Source organism: Hirundo rustica, chromosome 4 (genome assembly GCF_015227805.2).
Source record: "Hirundo rustica isolate bHirRus1 chromosome 4, bHirRus1.pri.v3, whole genome shotgun sequence".
In the NCBI taxonomy this organism is placed as follows: Eukaryota; Metazoa; Chordata; class Aves; order Passeriformes; family Hirundinidae; genus Hirundo; species Hirundo rustica.
Window position 1 is genome coordinate 43,950,513 of NC_053453.1, and position 22,169 is coordinate 43,972,681.

General features: G+C 37.1%; 1 protein-coding gene across 1 annotated transcript; it reads right to left on the reverse strand.

The window, feature by feature from the left end:
* Window positions 1-9,206: 9,206 nt before the first annotated feature.
* C4H12orf50 (chromosome 4 C12orf50 homolog) lies at window positions 9,207-22,015 on the reverse strand. Its single transcript, XM_040062741.2, has 11 exons — window positions 21,920-22,015; window positions 20,337-20,460; window positions 18,109-18,285; window positions 16,870-16,947; window positions 16,653-16,766; window positions 15,229-15,348; window positions 12,503-12,610; window positions 12,079-12,276; window positions 10,582-10,671; window positions 9,937-10,028; window positions 9,207-9,344 (listed from the first exon to the last, which is right to left on the reverse strand). Exons 1-11 carry the CDS (start codon window positions 21,926-21,928, stop codon window positions 9,282-9,284), a joined length of 1,173 nt encoding a protein of 390 aa, XP_039918675.2. The 5' UTR covers window positions 21,929-22,015; the 3' UTR covers window positions 9,207-9,281.
* Between the last annotated feature and the right edge of the window lie 154 nt (window positions 22,016-22,169).

Genomic DNA, 22,169 nt, shown 5'->3' on the forward strand with positions numbered 1-22,169 from the left:
TTCTGCTGGGTGGCAAAACTGAACTACTTCCTCCCTCCTCCACATCATCCATCAGGAGCAGCGGCGGTGTGCGCGACCCCTCAAGTTCCCCACCCAGAGCTGTCCTTAATAAAGTCCTTTAAAAAGGAGCTGGTCTCCTGGCCCATTTGTAACACATAGTATGCTATTAAAGAGTAACATAGTTTCCAGAACATCATCAATTCAACCACGTCTGCATTGAATCCTGCAGACAAAGTCTGGATCTGGAGCAAATGGTCACCCAATTTGCTCCAAATTTCCTTAGAGAATGCTTTCTCAGGATTAATGAAAAAAACCCCCTCGATCCTTTCCATAAAAATACAACCTCTGAAAATTGTCCTCAGTAACAAAAATTTGCTTCCTTTCTAGCAAGTTTAGCCAAAATTCAAAACCCAACATATCTTCGGCGGAAGACGCAGCAATACCATCTTTGCAAACATAATGGGGGGCAGGGGAGGGGTGTTCATCTCACCTCATGGCGGGGGGGGCTCACCGTACCTGCACAAAACACAGTCTGCAGCTCCACCTGCGGTAACCAGATGTTGCTAGAGGACAGAAAGAGAAATGATACTAATACTCTCTGACTCCAAGGCAAAAGGCTCGCTTTATTTAGATGGCCTCGCATATATAGACTCTGGACAATGACCAGGGATTGGAGAACAAGGTTACCACCTCTCCATCCCACTGGTCAGACTAGAAGTCAATCAGATGACCCTTATCAGAAAGAAATGTGAAAAACAACTCTTGTTTATGTTACAAGTGTGAGAAAACTCGACTACAGAATATAAACATTCAGGCTAACAGAATATGGCAACACAAGAGTCCAGGGCAAAGCCACTGTAGGGACAACCAAGAATTTCAAACTCAACATTTCCAGTGCTCTGAAAGCTCTAGATGCAATAAAACTAGGGCTCATAGAAACCCAGCAATAACACTGGGCTCGTAGAAAGTCAGAAGATCCTAAATCTCCCCAAGTTGAATTGCTCTGGATTTCACAAGTATGAGTTGACTTCACAATGTCCTTCACTTTTTATTTAACACGCTCCTCTTCATACAAGAAATCAGGAAGCACACACAGACCATAATCCAAGGGGGAAAAAAATGTACAGGCACTGGGCCTCCATCCTGGGCAGTCACTCCTGAAAAGCATTTCAGTTGAAGAAAGATAAAGTCATGGGGCTAATTTTTGGCAGAAAGTCTCCACTGTGCCCTTTCACATCCAAAGATCTTCCAGAGTTCACTGCAGGTCATCCCCTGTCCTTAGGAAAATGTTGTCTCACAAGTTGGATATTACATTATATACTAAACATTATCAACTGGGTGAGATACCCCATTACAGGAAAAAACAAGGTTCAACAGGCAGGACTTCCACGTCATGAAGCTGTGCTGGCTGCAATCGATGACGGTTTTGTCATCCAGGTGTTTTTTCAATACTTCCCAGAATAATATTTTCCATGGTTTTACCAGGCACTGAAATTAGACTAACAAGCCTGTCATTTCTGAGGTCCTTCTTCTTGCCCTTCTTGAAAATCAGAACAACATTCTCCAGATTCCTGTCAGCTGGGACCTCTCTGGATTTCCAAGATCACTTAAAAATCATTAGTCCTGCAGCTCAGGTCACTGAGACTCCCTTGGTCCATCATCCATGTTGAAGACAGAGGCAAAGAATGCATTAAACATCTCTGCCTTGTCTCTGTCACTGTTTGTAAGTCAACCATCCTCATCTTGTAATAGGACAATATTATTTTTACACTGCCTTTTTCCACTAATACATTTGCCAAAACCCCTCTTTTTATTGTCTCCCACAGCTCTGGCTAGCTCATCTCCAACTGAATTTTGGCTATGCGATCTTTTTCCCTACAGTGGCAAGCAGCATCTCTGTATTCTTTCCATGTCACCTGACCTGGAAATTTTCCCAGGAGATTTCACTCACCCTGAGCAGCCTGAAGTCAGTTCTCCTCATGCCCAGGTCCAGGGAAGTTTTGCTGACACTTTTCCTCCCATCAACAGAGATTTTAATCTTCATCACTTTGTTGTCACTGTGGCCAAGAGGGCCGCCATTCTTCACTTTGTTTATGAGATCCACTCTGTTGTTGACAAGCAGTAGACGAAGAAGGGCATCTTTCTGAGTCAGCTCCCTTAGGACCTGTTTTACAAAGCTGTCATCCAGGTGTTTTAGGAATCTTCTGGCTCAGGATGTGCTCACAGCTAATTCCTGGCAAGTTGAAGTCCTCCATAAAGACAAGGGCAGTTGCCTTGCAAGTGTTCCTTAGTTCCTCAAAAAATAACTTGTCAGTGTCTTTGCCCTGGCTGGGAGGTCTCTAGCAGGCTTCCACGGTGACATCTGCATTATTTGTTTGCCCCTTGATTCTTACCCAGAGCATCTCAACTATGTCATTGCCAACTGTGAGCTCAATACATTCTATCTCATCTATTACACACAATGCCACCCCCCACCTCTTCTGCCCTGCCTATACCTCTTGAAGAGCCTTTAACCATCCAACAGGGCACTTCAGTCACAGGGTTCATCCCACCAGGTTTCAATTATTAATATAAAATCTCTGGGACTAGGCCAAAGCATCCTGGCTTTTTTTTCTTCATGCCATGTGCATTACTGTAAAACATATGTGTGGTACACTGTAGCCAACGCCTCCTGAAGAAGATTGAGGATCCCATTAAAAGTGGTTTACTCAAGCCCCACAAGTTTTGACACACCATCTCACTGTTCATCACTGGGAAGCCTGGTTTTCTCTCTCTTCCTCCCAGTATAGTTTAAAGCCCTATCAATAAACTCCAGTGGTTCCTGTGTGCACTTTAAAGAAATATATATATACATCCATACATATATACACATATATACACACACAGTCAGGAAGCAGTCTTTTCAGGACACTAGCTCTTTGCTACCACATGCCTGGAGTCTACATAGGAAAGAGGGGGTTTTCTCAAGACCAGTTCTGTTAAGAAGCACATCTCAAATTCTTCAGAGAAGCATGATATGATCTGGTAAGCAAAATCCTATTTCTTTTATGTAATCTAAAATGTGGCCACTAGTCTATTAAAATAAATATTAGGTGCTTCTATTCCTTGGCTTTTTAATAAAGATAGTGTGTACCATTCTGGGTATTTTAAAATAATGGCTTTAAAACAGGTTTTTGTCAGCAAACCAAATGTTGAATCAGTCATGCTAGAATACGGGGAGGAGAGTCTGCTGTGAAACTCTGAGGTGTGTCACTTTAAAATAGTGAAGAGCACTCTAGGGCAAATAAAATAATAGTAAATCAAAAGAGTTCATTTATTGGGCTACTTATTCTACAGCAACTTCAGTTTAAGCCATGCTGGTAGTTTTTCTAGTGCCTTAAATGAAACAGCAGGTAACTGTGGCCTGAAGTTAAGAAATGCTAAACATCTGCCAGTTTCCAGACTTGAAAGATTGCAGCTGCCTTACCTTGTGGAGGTGCAAGAATTGTTTTATCAAGTATTATAAGAAGTTTTATGTTATGGTTCATTCCACTGTGCCCACATTTTCTGTTGCTGTATAGCAAGTTGTTTATGTCAATCATCCCACCCCGCCACCTATCCTTGTCAATCCCCTCTCCCCCCGCTCTGGGGCATCCTGTCTGTCACTTCGGGACCCCTCCCCAGGCTTGGGAAATTCCCAGAGGGGAGTCGAGTGATAGGCTGGTGCTGGGGAAATCCACTTTTCCCCCTTTGTGAGTGGTCCGAGGTCTAGAAGTGGACACCCCCTCTTACCCCCCCGAATTCCCTGATTTGCTAACCTGTTGTTACCTCCCCTGAATCCTCCCCTGCTTATAAGATCGGGGAGGGAAATTCAAAGCTCTCTCTGGCTGGGCAGTTTGGATGAGCTGCGGAGCTCCCGCCACTCGGGCTCTGAATAAACCGTCTTTAAACCTGCTTAGCTGAGAGCTGACTTTTTATCTGCTGCCACAGTCACAACACAATTTGGGCCAGCCGCTGGTGAGAAGCCAAGTCCCACAGGTAAAGGTAGCCTGCTTGCATACCTGGACCGAAACGCTTTGGCTGCTCTGCTGATCTGAGCCAGCCAGGGGCCCGTGCCTGCCCGGCGTGGAGGGGCACAGCCACATTACCTGAAGGATATTGTACTGTTAGTGTACCAGGAATCTCAATGCTACTGTCATGAGGCTTTTTCTCTATGAAATACATCATTGTCATTTCACAAATTGTTAAACAATTCCCTCTCCCAAAGATCCAGTTTTCAGTAATTTACAAAATATTTTATTTATCGTATTTTTCAATTCCTTATATTGGACGCAAAAATACAGCAGCACACAATTCAGTTTTACTTTTTAACAGACTCAAGGCTTCTCTTGACAGCTGGTAGCATCAGTGAGTAGTTCAATTGTTCATTCATCCAAAATGTACTGGCATTATTCTTGCTGACATGTGCTTTGGCCAATGAGAAAGACCAACAAATGTACACATAATGGAATAAAACTAATAATCCCTCAAAACAAATATTTAGTTTCTGCATGTTAATGGTCTGGCACTTATGAGCAGAAACTGTTTAAGACTTTTGTCTTCCCTTCATCATCAGGTACTCCCAATCCCAAACAGAACAAAGGTTTTGATTGGCACTGGATACATGAAAGAGCTGGTGCAAATCACATTTTATATAACTTGCAACCAATTGTTGCATTTCATAGTTTATTGTTCGTCCTACAATTCTCTGCTATATTTGCCTAGTTTGCAAATTTTTCTTCCAGAGTTAAAGTTTTGCAGCATTTCGCATCCTCATCTGTCTCCAAGAGCAATATCAATTTGGCAGGCTGCAATGCATATTGCAATGAAAAGCTTGGAAGGCACTCTGTTGTGATCAGTCAAGATACACATGGATCTAAGAATATCAGTAATTGTGTGGAAGTCATAAACATTACTGCGGGTCATGTTAGAGTATGTTGTCCTTGGTGCATATTCAGTGAGGCACTATAAACGGTGTCCTGAAGATCATCCTGGGGGGCAGAATGAGTTGTGAAGATGTAAGAAGCACATTCTATCCTCAGATTGGAAATTCATTAATAAACCTTGGAGTCAGTGATCTTGGTGGTCTTTTAGAACCTTCATGATTCTATGATCATGGATGAACAGCAACAACAAGGATACCAATCTCTGATGACATTACTTTTGTCCAGGGAAAGCAAACTGTTACATAAAACCCCCCAAAGTGCCTTTTGTCTATGTTCCTAAACGAGCTAAGGAGTTTTGGATATTCACCTTACCTTCTCAAATGGCCCTGTCAATTTAATATCTAGTCTTGCCTAGCAGCCTTTTCCTTGGAAAATAAAAAATGAGGGAGCAGGATTTTAAGCATTAATCTTTGTGCTGTCAGGTGCCTCAAATCTTACATATCACAGTAGCATGTTTCTGTCATTATTTCCACTTGTAAATTACCCCAAATATGAAAAGCAAAGACATTTAAAACCATCAAAAATATTTCCAGACTGGAAAGATTAAAAGAGACTCTCAGTCTGGGAACATCTCTTTTCAAAGACTTCTCAGTTTCCCTGAGGAGAAGTCTGTGGTGAGAACTGTCCAGAACAGGAGATAACTGAAAACACCCTTTGGAAAGTGTGTATAATGAGACGGAAGTAGGGTTATATCACCACTCTGTTTTATGAGGGGAGAAAAAAAAAAAAAAAAAAAAAAAAAGAAGAAGGGGCTATTTTAGCAATTTTGAATATAGCTTGTCGTAGTTCTCCTCCGATCTGGCCATAAGAATACTATTGTGGCCTTTCCTCTGAATGTAAAGCCTTTGCCTTAGACTGCGGAGAGGCTGTATCTCCGGAGAGTGGGACCCAAGCGCACGCCGAGGAAGGGTCCTGCAGGGCGCTGTTCAAACCCATTCCTGGGACTGCACCGCCGCCTGGTGGCCTCACACTCAATCAAATAATTGACAGACTCGGTCGGTTTGTTAATAAATTTATATATTTACATAATGTATTGTACATGAGAAGTTTTATCAGAAAATATCTTTATTAGGGGAAAATTATAAAAATACTTTTTAAACAATGTCTGCAATGTCCAGGGACATTTTACTCCATTTTTTATTTTACAACAACTGTTTTTCTTGTTCAGGCACTAACTTGAGATGGACTTTCCTACCTTAATTAATAAACAGAATACGCACAATATCAGTGCGCTAAGATGTTGGGAGTTAATGGTATTAATTTAGCCATACAGGTTTGTTAAGGAATGCAGGATCTCAGACTGGAAGCTTTGCAAACTTTTGTTAAAACACAGGTGGTAGCGCTGTTACTCCATTTACTAAGGAATATGATTCACCTAGATATGATGTCTGCTGTGCTTTTAGAAGTACCATCTGCAAAAACATTAGCATATTTTAACTTGCCTAGGGTGAAAGCAACAAATCACTTATTTCCCCTGGGTCTTCCAATTCAGCAGCAGAAAATGGTCACGCATACTTAATACGAGGGCAAGTTTAACTCTGCTTCAGTGGCCATCTGCCTCTGATCTTTGGCTCATTATCTCAGAGTTTATTTTCAACTACTATAAGTGTAAATCAGTGAGGGGTTCTATCATGCAGTGATTATGTGAAAGTACAGAAATGCAATCAATCTTTAGGGCCTCACTGCATGAAAAGCTGAATATTCTCAGTTTCCTTTGGCTCCTCTCTGGGGCTTTAATGACAGAGAAAACCAAGCAAAAAGTATAACAGGGAAAGTTTCTGTGATCTGGAAAACAAATAGGTATTCTTATTATTTCAGAGGATCAGGAAAAAATGAAGATATGAAAGGGAAATCTTAATTAAGGATTTGATCACACAAAGCACTTGATCCCGTAATGTTACTCTGATTTCTATCAAGAGCGGCTAACACTTCACAGGAACCGTAAATATCTTGTTGAGCCATATATTTAATGTGCAATACTGAGGTATTTTTTGTTATCTATGAATTCCTGGGTTGAACAAGTGATGATGAAAAGAACAGTATTTGTAAAATCCCCACACAGGAAGCTCCAGTGAAAAGAGTACTGAAGATTTCACAAAAATTGAGGATCAGTCTAGTATTACCCTCATGGCCACATCCTCTTCTTCCTGCATTTCCTTGTCTTTCTCTTAAGAAGGACCTGACACTTAGCCCAACCATCTGCTGGGATATTCGCATCTTAAGTCACTGGGAAATTATTTTCTTTTGGCTTTGGTTTGTTTGGTTGCTTTTTCAGGGTGGGGAGGTGGGTTAAATTGTACCAGGAAGTGCCTTTTTCTTTATGATCCCAGTCAGAAAGGTGCTCATATTCTACAAAGGACCTCTTAAGATCCTGATTTTTTGAGACCACACTAAAAAGAAAAGGAAGATAAAGTTAACCCTATGACCCTTCAGATGATGGGAGCCCCAAGCCGAATGGGCCTCTGACTGCAACCCAGCACACCCTGCAGATTCCATCCATGGGAAATTATCCCATTTTGGTCACTGGAACTCTTACAGGATTTTCCTAAAGAAGCCAACTATATTCCTCATTTCTACTGTCAAACAGAAAGGATGTCCACCTGAGAACTTGCTGCACTGCTAAATAAAGTTGAGGCCCGGCAGGGAGTGTAATCACCCGTACCAAGCAGGAGCTGCTGATTTTCTCCTGTGGTAAAGGATCTCTGTGGCACAAGAGAATAGGCAGCACATGCAGCACAGTACAGCCTGCACTTATACATCCGTATAGTAACAATATTAACCACTTGCACAAACTAAATATTGAAATTGTTTTTAATGGAATGCTAAAATCAGACCAGCATAACATATGCCCATGCCCATTTATGGTCTTACCAAGTTTAATACTCTAAATTGTGGAGACATTGGACAAACAGGAAATGCAAAATTTATATTTCTTTTATGTGGGGAAAGAAAAAAAAAGGAATTTAAAGCCTTTATCAAGATATTAAAAAATAACTTGATACAACAGCCTTCTGAATTGAGATTTTAAATCGCCTCAGGCAGACAACATGTGAAATAATGTTGCTGCAAGGCATCACGTGCGACAATTTGAAAGGCCAATGTCTAATTAGAGGTGGAGGGAGCATTTCCAACACACCTAGTCTTTGATTTTAAAAAGATGCTTCTTGTTTTTTACATTTTTACTTAACTAAACCAGACCCTCTAGGTTCTTCTATTCTTCTCTCGGTTAAGAAAAGTGATGCTTAACTGTATACACGTCTATAATCTGTAGAGCATGCTCTAACTTAAATGATTAAAAATTAAATTTCAAAATAAAATAAAAAATACACCACTATTGAGATAATCAAATAGGGCAGAGAAACATGACTATTTTTCTCATAGAACAATAGAATCATTTCAGCCAGAAGTACCTTGGAAGGTATCTGACCCAGCCTCATGTTTTAAGCACAGAAGGAAAGGCTCCAATGTAGCAAAATGCTTTCATTCCCACAGCTAGAGGTGCCACCAAGATAATTATTGGATCCTAGTGTTACAGAAAGAAGTTTGAAGGGCTTTTTTCAAAAACTGATTATGTTCTAAGAATGACCAAAGGTCAAGTAAATGCAAAAACCTGAAAAATCTCTGAAAAAATATATGAAGTCATGTATATGTAACACTTCAATACGAGGTTAGCTTCTCCACAAAGCAATATTAAATTATCCTTCTTATCAGTCTTCCTCTCAGTCTTTATACAACTCTTCATATTTTAGTTTGAAGCTCATGTAAATACATATCTTAATTAATTCTGAGAGTTTTCTGGTGAAGTTCATTTAGTTCATAACACAATTCTCCTGCTCCACTAGAATTGCAAAGTCTCAAGATCAAATTCAGACTGAGTCTCCAAATGTCTGGCAAAACAGCTGAACCATCTGGAAATCTGGCTTTTGTACCAGCAAACCACATTCTAGAATGCATTACCCTATTACTGTTTACATTAAAAGTCCTCTGAAACTGCTAAGTATAACTAATAGTATTTATTCATATTAGGAATTATGACTTAAAACATCTATCAAATAAAATAAGGGAAGACTCTGGTTAGGGATTTTTTCTCTATGAACTATTACTATCAGTCAGAGCCATAGTGTGTAAAAATAACTTCAACTGCCAAATTTTTATAATAGATTAAACTTAGTGAATACAGATCTTTATGTCACCATGCAGAGCATACTTTTAGGAATTTTTAACCAGTTTTGAAACATTACAGAGTGCTTCCTTCCTGCACCTTCTTTTTGGAATTTGCAGTTCCTTCATCTTTGGATATTCCAGTTGATAATTTCCTTATTTCCCTTTAGATGTTTCTTTTTCTCCTTTTTTATTCACTTCCATGTCTTCTTTACTCTGCTGCAAAACAGATATAGAGAATTCTGTGCATAATTTCTTAGAGTAAAACTACATGCTCTTTCAGAAACATTTTAAGAAGTAAAATTTCAACATGAAACATGAGCTCTAATCTCAGCTTTCCAGGCAGCTGTAAAATGTATGAACGATCTTTAGAGTATCTTGCAAACATTTTGTAGCCTGAGTCCTTTCATGGATTCAGACCTCATCTGGTTATTGTATAGCTATTGCTGAAACTTCACGGACAGTCCAGCAGAGAAACAGATAGATCAAAATCATATGGTCTCTACTGTGTTTGTCTGGTGCTAAAATCCAAAACCTGCCTTTTGTAGCACTTTACTTTAGAGTACACATTTTGTTTTCATATAAGGATTATGGTAAAAAAAAATTAGAAATCACAGGTTAATAGTTCAGGCAAAGGTACATGACTGAAAACAAACAAAATTATTAACTGCTCTTTCAGCTACTCAGCATTGATCAGAATCTTGCACGTTTTGAATGAGGAAGTTTTACAAGCACTTTTATATTTTCCAGGTAGGCAGAGATATGCCAATTCTCCTAAAAAGGCTGAATTATAACCATTTCTATCAGTTACCTGAGTGGTAATTTTAAATTTAGAGAACGGTTTTGCTTGTGGATTTCTTTTCCTCCAAACTGGTGAATTAGAAGATCCTGAAGTATATTTACCTGTAGGAAAAGCATACACATTGTTTCCCAATTTCAGTCACAGTTTCAGGAAAGAGTTCCTTAGTCAGATATATGAAATAAATTTTACAGTGGCTGAAATTTCAATTAATGCATCAGATGAGTCAGACATCACCTCTGAAACACAAGCTAGTATTAGAGGCAGACTCTCTCTAGAACTTTAAAGATAATTTGTAATATTGTAGCATTTTCAGGAGGCTCATGTGATCTTCCAAATGTGGAAATTCTGCTATGGACATCCTTGGTTTTAATAAAGGGAAGGTTCCTGGGCTGAAGACCTTCCCAAAGACTTCACGAGCTCCTGTTTTGCCCCTGCTTGTGAAAGCCCTCTATACAAGACTATATTATGGTTTTGTGCTATACAGTTGATTGTGCCTCAGTATATGCTCCCTAATCACAAACAATTTTCTTTAAAAAATCATTAAAATTAATATTATTAATATTTTTTCAATTCCATCTCAATGTGATTAATTAAAATTATTAATTTCTTAACAATCCTATAATTTTCAGTTTATACACAATGTGTAAATATCACCATAGTTTTCTGTTTGTGTCCAAAATCTCCTATTGGTGTCAGGCTGATTCTTTTGCTTGGAGCCTTTCTGACCATAGGACTCAGGTACTGCTGGAAAGAAAGTCAGCAAAAAGGTTAATGATCATTCTTACGAGAAAATGGCTCATTCCCACTTTTTCGAAAATGTTCAATCCTTTTTTAACCTGGAATTTTATTAAAATGTATTCTTCACATAAAGAATGTTCTCTCTATAGTCTCTATTATCACCTTGTTCACATTTAATGAAAGCAAACGTGCAAAGAAAATAGAAAAAAGACACAACTATTTGTCCTCAAGACAAAGCACCAATGTTGGAATTTGTTTCACTTTATTCACCTTACTCTGTCTGAAGGAGGTCTCTGTTATTAGAAATTAAGACAGGGAGGCACCTCAAAATGGAGAATGAACCCAGCTTAAGAGAGATGACTGAAACTGGCAAGATGAAATCACTTTTTTGATTCCTGATTATTTATATTATTTACCACTAAATCTGTTGACAAAGCGACAAATGAAAAAACAAATTATCCAGAGAAACCAAGAGAAACTGAAAATTCAAATAAAGCCCAAATGATGTACTAGATTGGGTGAGGCTATATATATTAGCAAGATAAAAATAAAGAAAAAGATGCAATAAATCTGAAGCAGATTGCCAGAAAAATGCAAGACTCTAAATCCCACCTGTAGGTTTCTTGTCAAATTAATGACATAGCATGCACTATCAATAAGACAGTAGAGTAAGATGAGGAATGTACCATCCTTTATGAACAGCAGAAATAATCGATTCAGTCCTCTGTCCAACATAATTAATGTGAAAAAATAATACTAGTGTTAAATACAAATATTTACACTGCATTTAAATTGATAACAGAAGTGTGAACAAGACCCAAACCCTTGTTTATCCAAGAAAAAATTAATCCTAAATAATGAAAAAAAATCAAATCAATAAAAATGAAAACTCCAGTGAAATTCCAGTTATGAAAATATATGCTGCAAAGCAAGGTCATTCTTTCATACCCTACTGGGAAAAATAAGGTTGAACAAGAAACATTTCTTGAGACACAACTGTAATGCTACTGCAAAAAATACTTCTACTATAAGTAGTTAGAACAAAATAAGAGCTTAAAGGTGGAGTTTTCAAGGTTTATTAAATATTTGAAAAGAATAAGTCACATAAGACATACTGTAAAAAATTGGAATCGCTATATTTGTGCACATCACTACTTCATTGCATCCATTAATTCCTGCAGTAAAGATGGCTCAATTATTATTTATGAATATTCCATCTGACAAATTGTAAATAAATCTTTACACTTCTGTCTATGGATATGGCTGAAATCTACTTGTGAAAATTATGCTTGTTCAAATTTACTCATACCTGTATTTAGGCATAATTCCCTTATTATTCAGCTGCAGGGACCCAACTGAATGCAGCACAATATAGACAGGCATTTTAAGAATTCTGTGTACACAGGAACCCACCTGTAGATCCATTGAATTTCGGTTTTTGAGTGACAGTCCGGTAGACTACATAAGCTGATCGTCGAGGTTCTGGAGAATTTAAATGAGTGTATCTTTCAGATTCTCTCCCATACGGACTCGAAGAAACAGTTTCATCATTCTTATTTGGTCCCCTTTGTTGATAGGTTGGTTTTACTTTGGAGTCCAGAGTGTGAATTCCTAAAAGTGAAAATACAACCAAAAAGGTTGTCCTATTACTCAAAATTTCACATAGTGCAGGCAACTGGAGACTGAACAAGATTTAAAAAATGTTCTTTGTAGATAAAACAAACCAAGTATGGGCCAACCATATTTGACACTAAGAACAGAAATTTACTAGATAGTGCTAAATCATCTCACAGTTTAGTAAATAGAAATTAATAAACTGATGATTTTTTCAAAATACCTTCGCCAGTTACTACATTAGCTGAATTTCTTCGCTCGTCAGAAATCCTTTTATTTTCCTTTACTTCCTTACAGTGGTGGTTCTTTACCTGTTCAGTGTGTTTTGTTTCTGAGGGATTAAAATAACACATATTCACTTTTTCAGAAGGCACAAAAAATGTTCACAGCCAAAAATACTGTGGTGTTTTAAAACATTATCTCCTGCTTCATAAATAGGTCCCTTTGGGTGGAACATGGTTTCACATGTTAATTATTCTAAAAGTTTCATTCCTCAGAAGGAAAGCAAAAGTGTCTATATTTCCTCTAGCAGAAGAAATCTTGAAGGCAAACTCAAAAATTAACTTTAAATGCAAAAATCAGATCATCCTTTCTCTGCACTGCATAGGTGTGGACCTCTGGAACACCCATGGCTGAGCCTACGGAGACCAATTCATGCACTTTCAAAGGATGCCTGGCTGAACTGTGAATGACTTCTGCCTGTAGAATCTGGATACACCGTGGACATATGCAGTGCTTGAACATAACAAAATACTACAAACGATGGAGATAAATTTGCAACAGCACTGGTTGCATAGGTAAGCCCACTTCAAACTACAAACAGAACTTCACTGGGAAAGTTGCATTTTAAAGTAAACACAGCACTCTTCTATTGGCCCTGCTACTCTTTGGGAAGATGGGGCTTTGTTTTCCCTTTTTTCCTGCTAACATAAACATAAATAAGCACATTTAGTTCCTCTCATTTCAGGCAAAAATGCAGCAGAAATGTTCTACTTCTGCTTCAGTTTATGGGGTAGCTTAAAGAAAAACAATCTATCCTTTTTTTCCCTTTTATTCTAAAAACTGCAAAGTAATAACTGGATAACAATCTACTCACAATAACATTTCTACATTGACAAATTGATAAATATATTCTGGAACTCTCCTGTGAAAAGGATGAAACTTCTCATTTAGGGACTTTGATGTAGGTATTTTAATTTGCTGCATGTAACTAGTTTTTGATAAACACATTTTATCACAAGTGTTATGCTCTTTCCTTAACTATATTTTTACTGGTTTTATTGTCCTGTGTTCTGTGAGAACAATCAAATCTGTTTTACTTTTCCAAAGTGGAAAATGCACAGCACTCCCCATGATATAATGTGAGCATCAAAGACTTTAGTAACTCAGGGACCCATAATTGAATCTATCAGAGGATTCAAACTGGCTGAAAGAAGCAGAATTAAACCATAACATACAACAACTGCAGTCATCTTGCAGTGAGAGAAATCATGCCCTTTCAGTGAAAGAAAAACATGACAGAACTGTTAACGGAAAGTTCACTTCGGATTGGTTTTACACAAAATATATAATATTCACCACACTTGCAGAGTGTAAAGTAATCTAACCTAAAAATTTGCAAATATATAATAATGAAGTACCTTTCACATTGGAATACTTTGACGTAATTGTTTCTTTTTCTCGAGGTAGTGCTTCAAATCTATTCCCATCAACAAATGTGTTCCTCTGCATCACAGAACCACCACCTCCTGTAAAAAAGGAGTCTCACAAAGTTATCTGCACTCAAGAGCACCCTGAGAAAGGTGAACAGTGCAGAATCTGCTTTTTAAATTGCATGTTTTTAGCTGGAGAAAAATACAATGAACACAATGAAACCAAACAGCTGATTTAATAAGGCCTACAAAAATTATAGAAAATAATCTGTTAAATAGTCTATTGAAATCTTTAAATACATATAATTGTGAACAGAGATTCAATTACTGAATTGTGGCTCAGTGGTAACTGTTTATCCAGACATAAAGCATATCTAAAAAGAAAGATACTTTTGTACATAAAGGTCACAGGAAAATATGTAGAATGTAAGATAAATTTCTAATGTGCAATAGTTCTGGAGCTAGAAGACATAAACCAGTTTGCTCCAAGCTAGAGGAAGCAGCCCTAGCATGGTATTCCACTATTTCACATTGATAAACTAAGGGGGAAGAAAAGAATACTAAAATTATAACTATTTTTATCATTAATAAATATCTATGAAAAAAAGTGTTGAATCACTAAGTATTAAGTAAATTTAAGGAGAATGAGGCATTCTTCAGCTTTAATTATAAGATTCAATACTGAACTCGATCAGTCAAAACTGTGTGTCTTCATTACGGTCAACAAAGTTTATGCAGAGGGATTGGATCCTGTTATACAAGTTGCAGGATTGCACGATAACTGAAAAATACAAAGCTTATTCATCTTAACTATTGATAGTCTCACAAAAGTAACAGGTTTTGAAAGCATTTTGACTTCAGACAATTGCAGAATCACAGTCATAGAATATTCTGAGTTGGAAGGAACTCATAAGGATCATCAAGTACAGCTCTGAAATGAATGAACCATACAGGGATCAAACCCACATCCTTGGCATTACTAGCACCAGGCTCTAGCCAACTTGTCTGCATCCCTACACTTGCTTTTTCACAGAACCTTTTCTTTCCCAAAATCAGCTGTAATCTACATAAAAGATTTTTTCCATTGCAATCCTAAAATAAGCATAATATATGATTGTAAACAATGAGTTTTATTGTTATAATTAATGGTTCAGCATGAGAAAGAGTGTCTAGAACATAAAAAAAACCCCATATAATAACTTAAATGCAAAACGGGGAAGTTTAATGCATGCATATCCAGTTATTTTGTTTACCACATGACGTTCAGCAGTGAAAAGCTGATGCTACAGTATATTACCTCCATTGTCAAAGGATTTATGTTCTGTTCTGGGAACACTCTCTATTGATACTCTCCTTTCTGAACTCTCTTTTTCTTTTCTTGTATTATTAAATCTTGTAGGAATTGTGTTACCGTCACCTGGAAAGGCAACAGAAAGAATGTTTAGCTCTATGTAAGCACAGGCAATGGCACTGATACTCTCTTCCTTCCACCCCTCTGAGCCATTGATTAGTTTAGTGCAATTTCTCTTAACCTCTCATTTCATAACCTTCTTTCTCTTTTATTAATTATTTGAATCCTGTCTAGTGTAACTGATGTCTCTCTTTCATGTTCTGGAAGAAAATATTGTAATTCATAGACTAAAGAAGACTATGGCTCTAAAGTAAAGACCCAGCTATCAATTCCCTGCTTATTCCTGATCTTCTCCCTACCCGTGAATTATATTTACTAATCCTATCTAATTGAATTCATGGCATTTTCAGGATGCATGTCATCATACTACCTGAAGCCTCAGAGAACTCAATTAAAAACTGTTTTGGGGAAACATAGCTATCTTTTTCTCTTAATGTATTTAATGATAAATAAAGACACTTCTTAAAAGGCATGTTCACATATTTGTCACTGAGTCTCTCACCTACAGACTAAATATATCTAAGCATTCGTTAGAAATAATTTATCAAAATGATTTTAATAACAAACATTTCAAATCTAGAAATGAGAAGACAATAATAAATTATGAACTATAAAAACTGTTTATATGTTTATTTACATATATATATAAATGTTTATAAATTTGTATTCCTTTGACCTTAATTATGTTGGATAGCCCAGAATTCAAAACAAAATGTAACTCTTTTGTTCTTCTCTTACAAGACAATTGAACGAGGTATTTAATTTAAATTTACTCATAGAAAAGTTTGATTTTACACTACATTCTGGTATCAAGACAGCCAGTAGATATCATGGAGCACGCTGGAAAAGTGGCTCATCTCACCCTTTGGCACTGCCTGGTGATTCAATAAAAAGGACATTCATTGGAGTTCCTGTCTCTCTCCATTTTCACCAGAGAGCCTAGATGAGAAATTTAAACTACATTCGTAGCCTTAGGATGGTTAAAATTAGACTACATAAATCTTTATCATGAAATTATATGAAATACCTATATTGTATATGTCAGGAAAGTACAGATTGGGTTAATAGCCCATTTCTACCTTTTCCATCCACAATTGATGCAGATCATCAGCAGAAGTGTGACTATATATATGGAAAAAAAGAATGAAGTGTTTTTGTAATTTGCTGACAACTACAAATATATTTTTTGTAATATTTTATTTTCACTAAATTTAAAAAGTGGGAAGGAAGTGCTAACTATGTAATAGTTTCTCTCTGTCACAGCAGTTTTAGAAGTGGTAAATACAGTCCAAAGAAATCACAATACTTGCCTTTCTGCAAGTTTTGTTTAGTAGTTTCCAAGGGTAATAACTCATCTTGCCACAGTGAAAACACAGTTTTTGATGATTGGTGTTTGTAAGGGTTCGGAATCCCATAATACTCTCCTACACATGATCCAAGAGAGGGGGAAAAAAAAAAAAAAAGCCCTAAAGTTTACTGTATTGGAAGCTTTGCTTTTAAGAAAAGAAAGATTAATTTCATATTTACCAGACTTATAGCATATATCCCTTATTGCTCTTTCCTCTTCAATATCTAAAACAGTCTTTGGCATCCAATTAGAAACATCTGCAGGAAATATTTGTAAAAGATTACAAGATAACTATACAAAGACCTTCAATAATTCTTAATAATAAAACATGATAGTGACTTCAATTTTTGTCATTGGTTATTTTTGGGTTTGACTTCAACCTGTGCTTCAGGACTGAAAAATGATTACTAAACATTAGGTATTTTCAAGTGCAATGGGATTGCAGTTAAAACATATTTTAATAAACAAATGCTTGTTAATTCAAAAGGATTCAAAAATACCTCCAATATTAATTTTCAAAATAATCTTTCATTTATACCCACCAGAGAGTGCTTGTCACAAGCCTTCTGCCCAAAGTTACAATCCTGTAATAGCTGTTGGCAGAGCTGGTGAGGGGAGTGCTCCTGATCTCTCTCAGATAAGGCTATGAAGATTAGCAAAGCCCTACTTTTTATATTGTTTAAGTGGCATACTCAGGCTGAAACAGTTAGGAAGCACTAGCAGGCTTGTCTACCAGCCACCCTGATGGGCAGTGGGAAAGTGAAAAGTTGAATACATGCCTGAAAATAGGTCATTCTCTCACTTTTTGCTCTCCAGGAATGTGTCATTTGTTCCATCCCTATGAATCTCTTATCTCTAAGTGAGATACAGTCAATGGCTTAACTGTATTAACTTATATGTATATGTACACAAATACATATATTAAAAAATTCAGTTCAACTAGTGGAGAGTTGCATCAATTCTCTTTGCTTGATTTAAGAATAACTTTCTCTAAAAAATAAGACTGCCTACAGAGTTTGCTAAATCAGCTGGAAAAAAATAGCAAAGTTAAAGTCCCAAAACTATCTTTTGTAAAAAACTTGTAACTTCACCTTCTCTAACAAGTACATACAGCCCTTGTTCAAATATTTATTTCCCAGAAGTGCAGTACCTCCTAAACTTGTAATTTCATATTTCATCCCAAATTTTTAAAGAGTTTTTTATGGCCATTTGAATTGGATCACAAGCATTAGAAAATACTGCCTTGCTCACATCTGATGACTACATTTTAAAGATTAGATAAAAACTATTTCAAAAAACTTAACAATAGCTTTTTTCTAAAAATGTAATGGTTATTATAGCAAATCAGTTGTGACGCATATTGCAAGAGCTGACAAAACCCATTCAACTTGTTTATAAAAGATAAAAAAGTTGTTTACAGTTGTCTTCCTCATCATCATCCTCTTCATCATCCTCTTCATCATCCTCTTCATCACTGAGGTTTATAATCAGTGGAGGATGAATTGGTACTAAAACATTCTCTTGATTTCTGAGTGAGTCCTGACGATGGGCTGGATGTAGAATGCCTCCTTGGACATCCTGTTTCAATGGCACATCTGCAGACAAGAACATTAGGTTTACTTTGTTAGAAGGAAACTAAAGTATCACATCCAGGTTGATACCAGCAGGCCTACCTCTAAAAACGTTATCAGAATTAGGAATTGTCTTGGGCAGAGGTTGGCAAGAGAGTACCTTTCAACTCCAGAAAATATGAAAAATACAGGTACCAGCTCCTCTGAATGGACAGAGGCACTCCTGAATACAGACTTTCAAAAAGAGGAACATTTTCATCACTGCACTACTTTAAAAAGCAGCAAACATGCTGTATTCCCTACAAAATCCATTTTGCTAAGCACAGGATTGCTCATTTTAAATTTGAAGACTTTTTTATATCAAACTAAATCTCAGCTCTCATAACTAGGTACAAAATGTAGATTTTGTGAGGGAATGTGATGTTCAAGAAAACAATCTACACTTAATCAGAAAAAAAATCAGAAAATACATTATTTTCCTAAGGAATTTATCTCATAATTTATCACATAATATTTTCAGCAAAATGGCTTTAGTACTGGGAATAACACATTCCAAGAGCCAGGAAATACAATGGACTAAAAAGAGAAATGAAGAAAGATGGTGAGTCTATGGGTATTGTTCAAGCTGACTGATTTGCAACCATAGCATTATATTAAAAATATTGAAGTTTGATATATTTTCCAGTTGAAAAGAAAGTGTGAGCATTTTTCTGTTATTCCAGTTGTTTTTATTCTTGTCCATCTCTTGCTTGCCTAGAAGCATGTATAGGATGTTAAACCTTTTCTCATAACATGACTGCAAATCATGCTATATCTCATGTAAGGGATGTGTAAGATACAACACTAACTTAAATGGAGCCTTTTTCACTGTTCAGAACAGGCCATTTTTAGCTCCAGGTAGAATAAGCCAAATCAAACTTAAATTAGTTTAACAAGATTTTTAAGTATAAGAACAAAAAATTGCAGGTTTAGTATTTGCAATGCTATTGTGGCACACCCAGGCTTTGAACTTGTACATATTTCAGTAAAAAGTAAAAAGGTTTGGTCTGTTTTCTAGCTGTGATTGTCGGACACTGCTCTTACACAGGATACCCTTGCCCACAGTGGCTTTTTTGGGTACAGTCTCTGACTTGCACCACAGCCAAAAGTGTGCCTGTGCTGTGTAAGTGGGTGCTGCACCAAAGGCATTATGGCCACTCAGAGAAACAGCACTCCAGGTCTTGCCTTGATCCTGTGGGCTTAGTTAGGATGCACATGCCCTGATATGACAGGCTATATTTTCCTGGAGCAATTTCAGGAACACAAAGTTTCATGGTGACTTGCTCTCCTCACCCCTGCTTCTGACATCTGTCTTTGTTCTTTGCTCTCGACTCTTACTTATCCTGTTCCCAAGTTCCAGATGTATACCAGCATTTCTGGTAGTAAAGAGCTCCTCTTAGAAATGGTTGAGGAAAAACCCACAACTTGTAATGGTGGAATTTTCCACAAATAAGAGTGCTGCCTTACACACTATTACTGTACTTCATTGACATGTAAACAATGCTCAAGCCCAAAATATTTATTCAAAACAACTAATTGGAAGTATATCTGCACAAACAGCTCTGGAATCTGATGCTATCTCTACAAGGGACACCTCATCCATACATGTTGTGCTCTATCAACAAATATTGGTGTCTCTACCAACCTCCTCCTCCCATCACACACACTGCTTTTGATTTTTCTTAAATTATTACCTGCATACCTACCAATTGAACTACTAGAGAGATTTAATCTATCAGAAATTCAAGTTAAGCAACATTTTTATTCCATGGATTTCAGCAACCCAAATGTGACTTCATCTCTTTTATCACCAATAAGTATGAAGATTCACAATATGACAGCTAAAATAATTCATGTGGCAATCTTATTCAAATTCCTTTCTTTCCCTTAAACTTGCTCGCATAGCAGATCATACCCGATTGATTCACCACGGTGCATTTCTTGACCTTACTATATATTACATAAGCACTGGAAGGAAATTTTTGTCTATTTCGTTACTCTAATGAACAAATTGTTGAGAAAATGTTTTTACTCACTGTTACTAGGTGGCAAATAAAGTCCATTTATATTACGGGGTTTTCTGTGAAAGAAGTCACAGCTTATCCTCCTACAGCCTACGGGCTCTGTCTCCCAGAAACAGGAGAACTTGCTGTAGTTTTGCTGCAGGAGAAAACAGTTTTCAGGTGTTGTAAATATAAAAATCAAAATGGAATAAATGGATTAGTACATGCTGTGTGAACATAGGACAATATATGACAGTTCACACTGCTATGAATATATGACCAAGATCTTGTGGAACCACACTCTTATAGTTTACAACATTTCAAATTATCTTTTATGACTGTTAACATAAGTTCTAGATAGCTCTAAAGTTATTGAGTCAGGTCAATGGTGTTTGGTGATGTAAAATTGTTTCTAGAATAGGGGTAAGACAGTCTACTTAGTTTACTGCAGACTTTTAATGAGCTGATGGGAAGGGAAAAAAAGTCTCTTGTTATTTAACTGGCATGTGGTTGAGTTTACTTTTCTGTACAATGGAAAAATCAGATCAATCTCCAATGAAATGTGCTGTACAAGTGCAAATCTTGCACTAGAACTGTCTTACTATTAAAGGACATGAATCTATGGGAAAACATGGGGTAAGAAAAAAACCCCAGAAAGATTCCCAACAAAAACTGGAAAAAAAAAAGAAGGCACTGCTACCATTACACTCCTCGCACCATCTTTCAGCTTCAGCTGTTTTTAAAGATGATAAACAAAACCTTAATGGGACTAAAAGACTGTCTACATGGAATTGTTTGATTATTCTTTCTTTACTCATACATAAAACTGCTGCTGTCCCTCTTTTGATCAATGTGGCACCAGCTAAAAAGTCTGCACAATATTGCAGAGATAGTACTTTCACAACACAAGTAACTTCTGTTCGTCATACATAAAATTATTGTTCCTCATCTCTGTCTTATCAGAGTTCACAGTTTTTAGCATCATCTCTGATGATGCAATTCACTTATCCTTTATAACCTGAGGTATCTTTCTCAAACATATGATAAACTTGCAATTCAAAAGAGGCAAGTGCTCATGAGCTTTACCCTGAATACGTAAACTCAGGTTTACATCCTGGATGTGAATGGCATCCTACCTGAGAACTGTGAATGCAAGTTGGAGGTTATTTTTGAACAAGTTTCTGAGTGATTTCTTAAATGAAAACAAGGCCATGCTTGAAAATATTTGGACTATTTGGAAGCAGGTTTCTCCCAGTTCCAGAAATTAACAGCTATGTCTAAGAGCAGCATCTCCAAAAACTTTTGGATTGCAGTCAGTACAACTGGGCCACATCCTGAGACACAAAACTCATCTCCCAGGCATTAACACCTAACTCCCTGACCCTTAAAAATGGATGGAATAACCAACAGCCCTAAACCTATCCCTGGATTTTCACCAGGTAGAATATAAGTACTTCTTTAAATTAAAGCTATCAGCAATCAAGCAAATAATCTTATCCTGAAAGCAGTTTTCTTCCAAATACCAAACCTTCAGATGAAATAAAACTAGTAGCTAAATAAAAATAGTGTAGCGAAAACAACAACAACAAAAAATAGTTGAATGAAGCATGTGGTACCTTCTCCATGTGGTTGAACTGTTGAACTGAACTGAGAGCAGTTGTTAGCCAGAATGGAATGTTGCATTTTAACAGTTGCCAACTGCTCCTCCAGCTTGGGACATCAGCATGATGTTGCTACATGACCTGTCCCGGCTGAACATCTTCCTTTCTCTCTATTGCAGCCAAGTAAAATATAGAATATCAGATTGTTTCAAAGTCACCCCTTCTGGTGCTTTTTTAATGTGAAATGGAACAAACCAATTTAGTG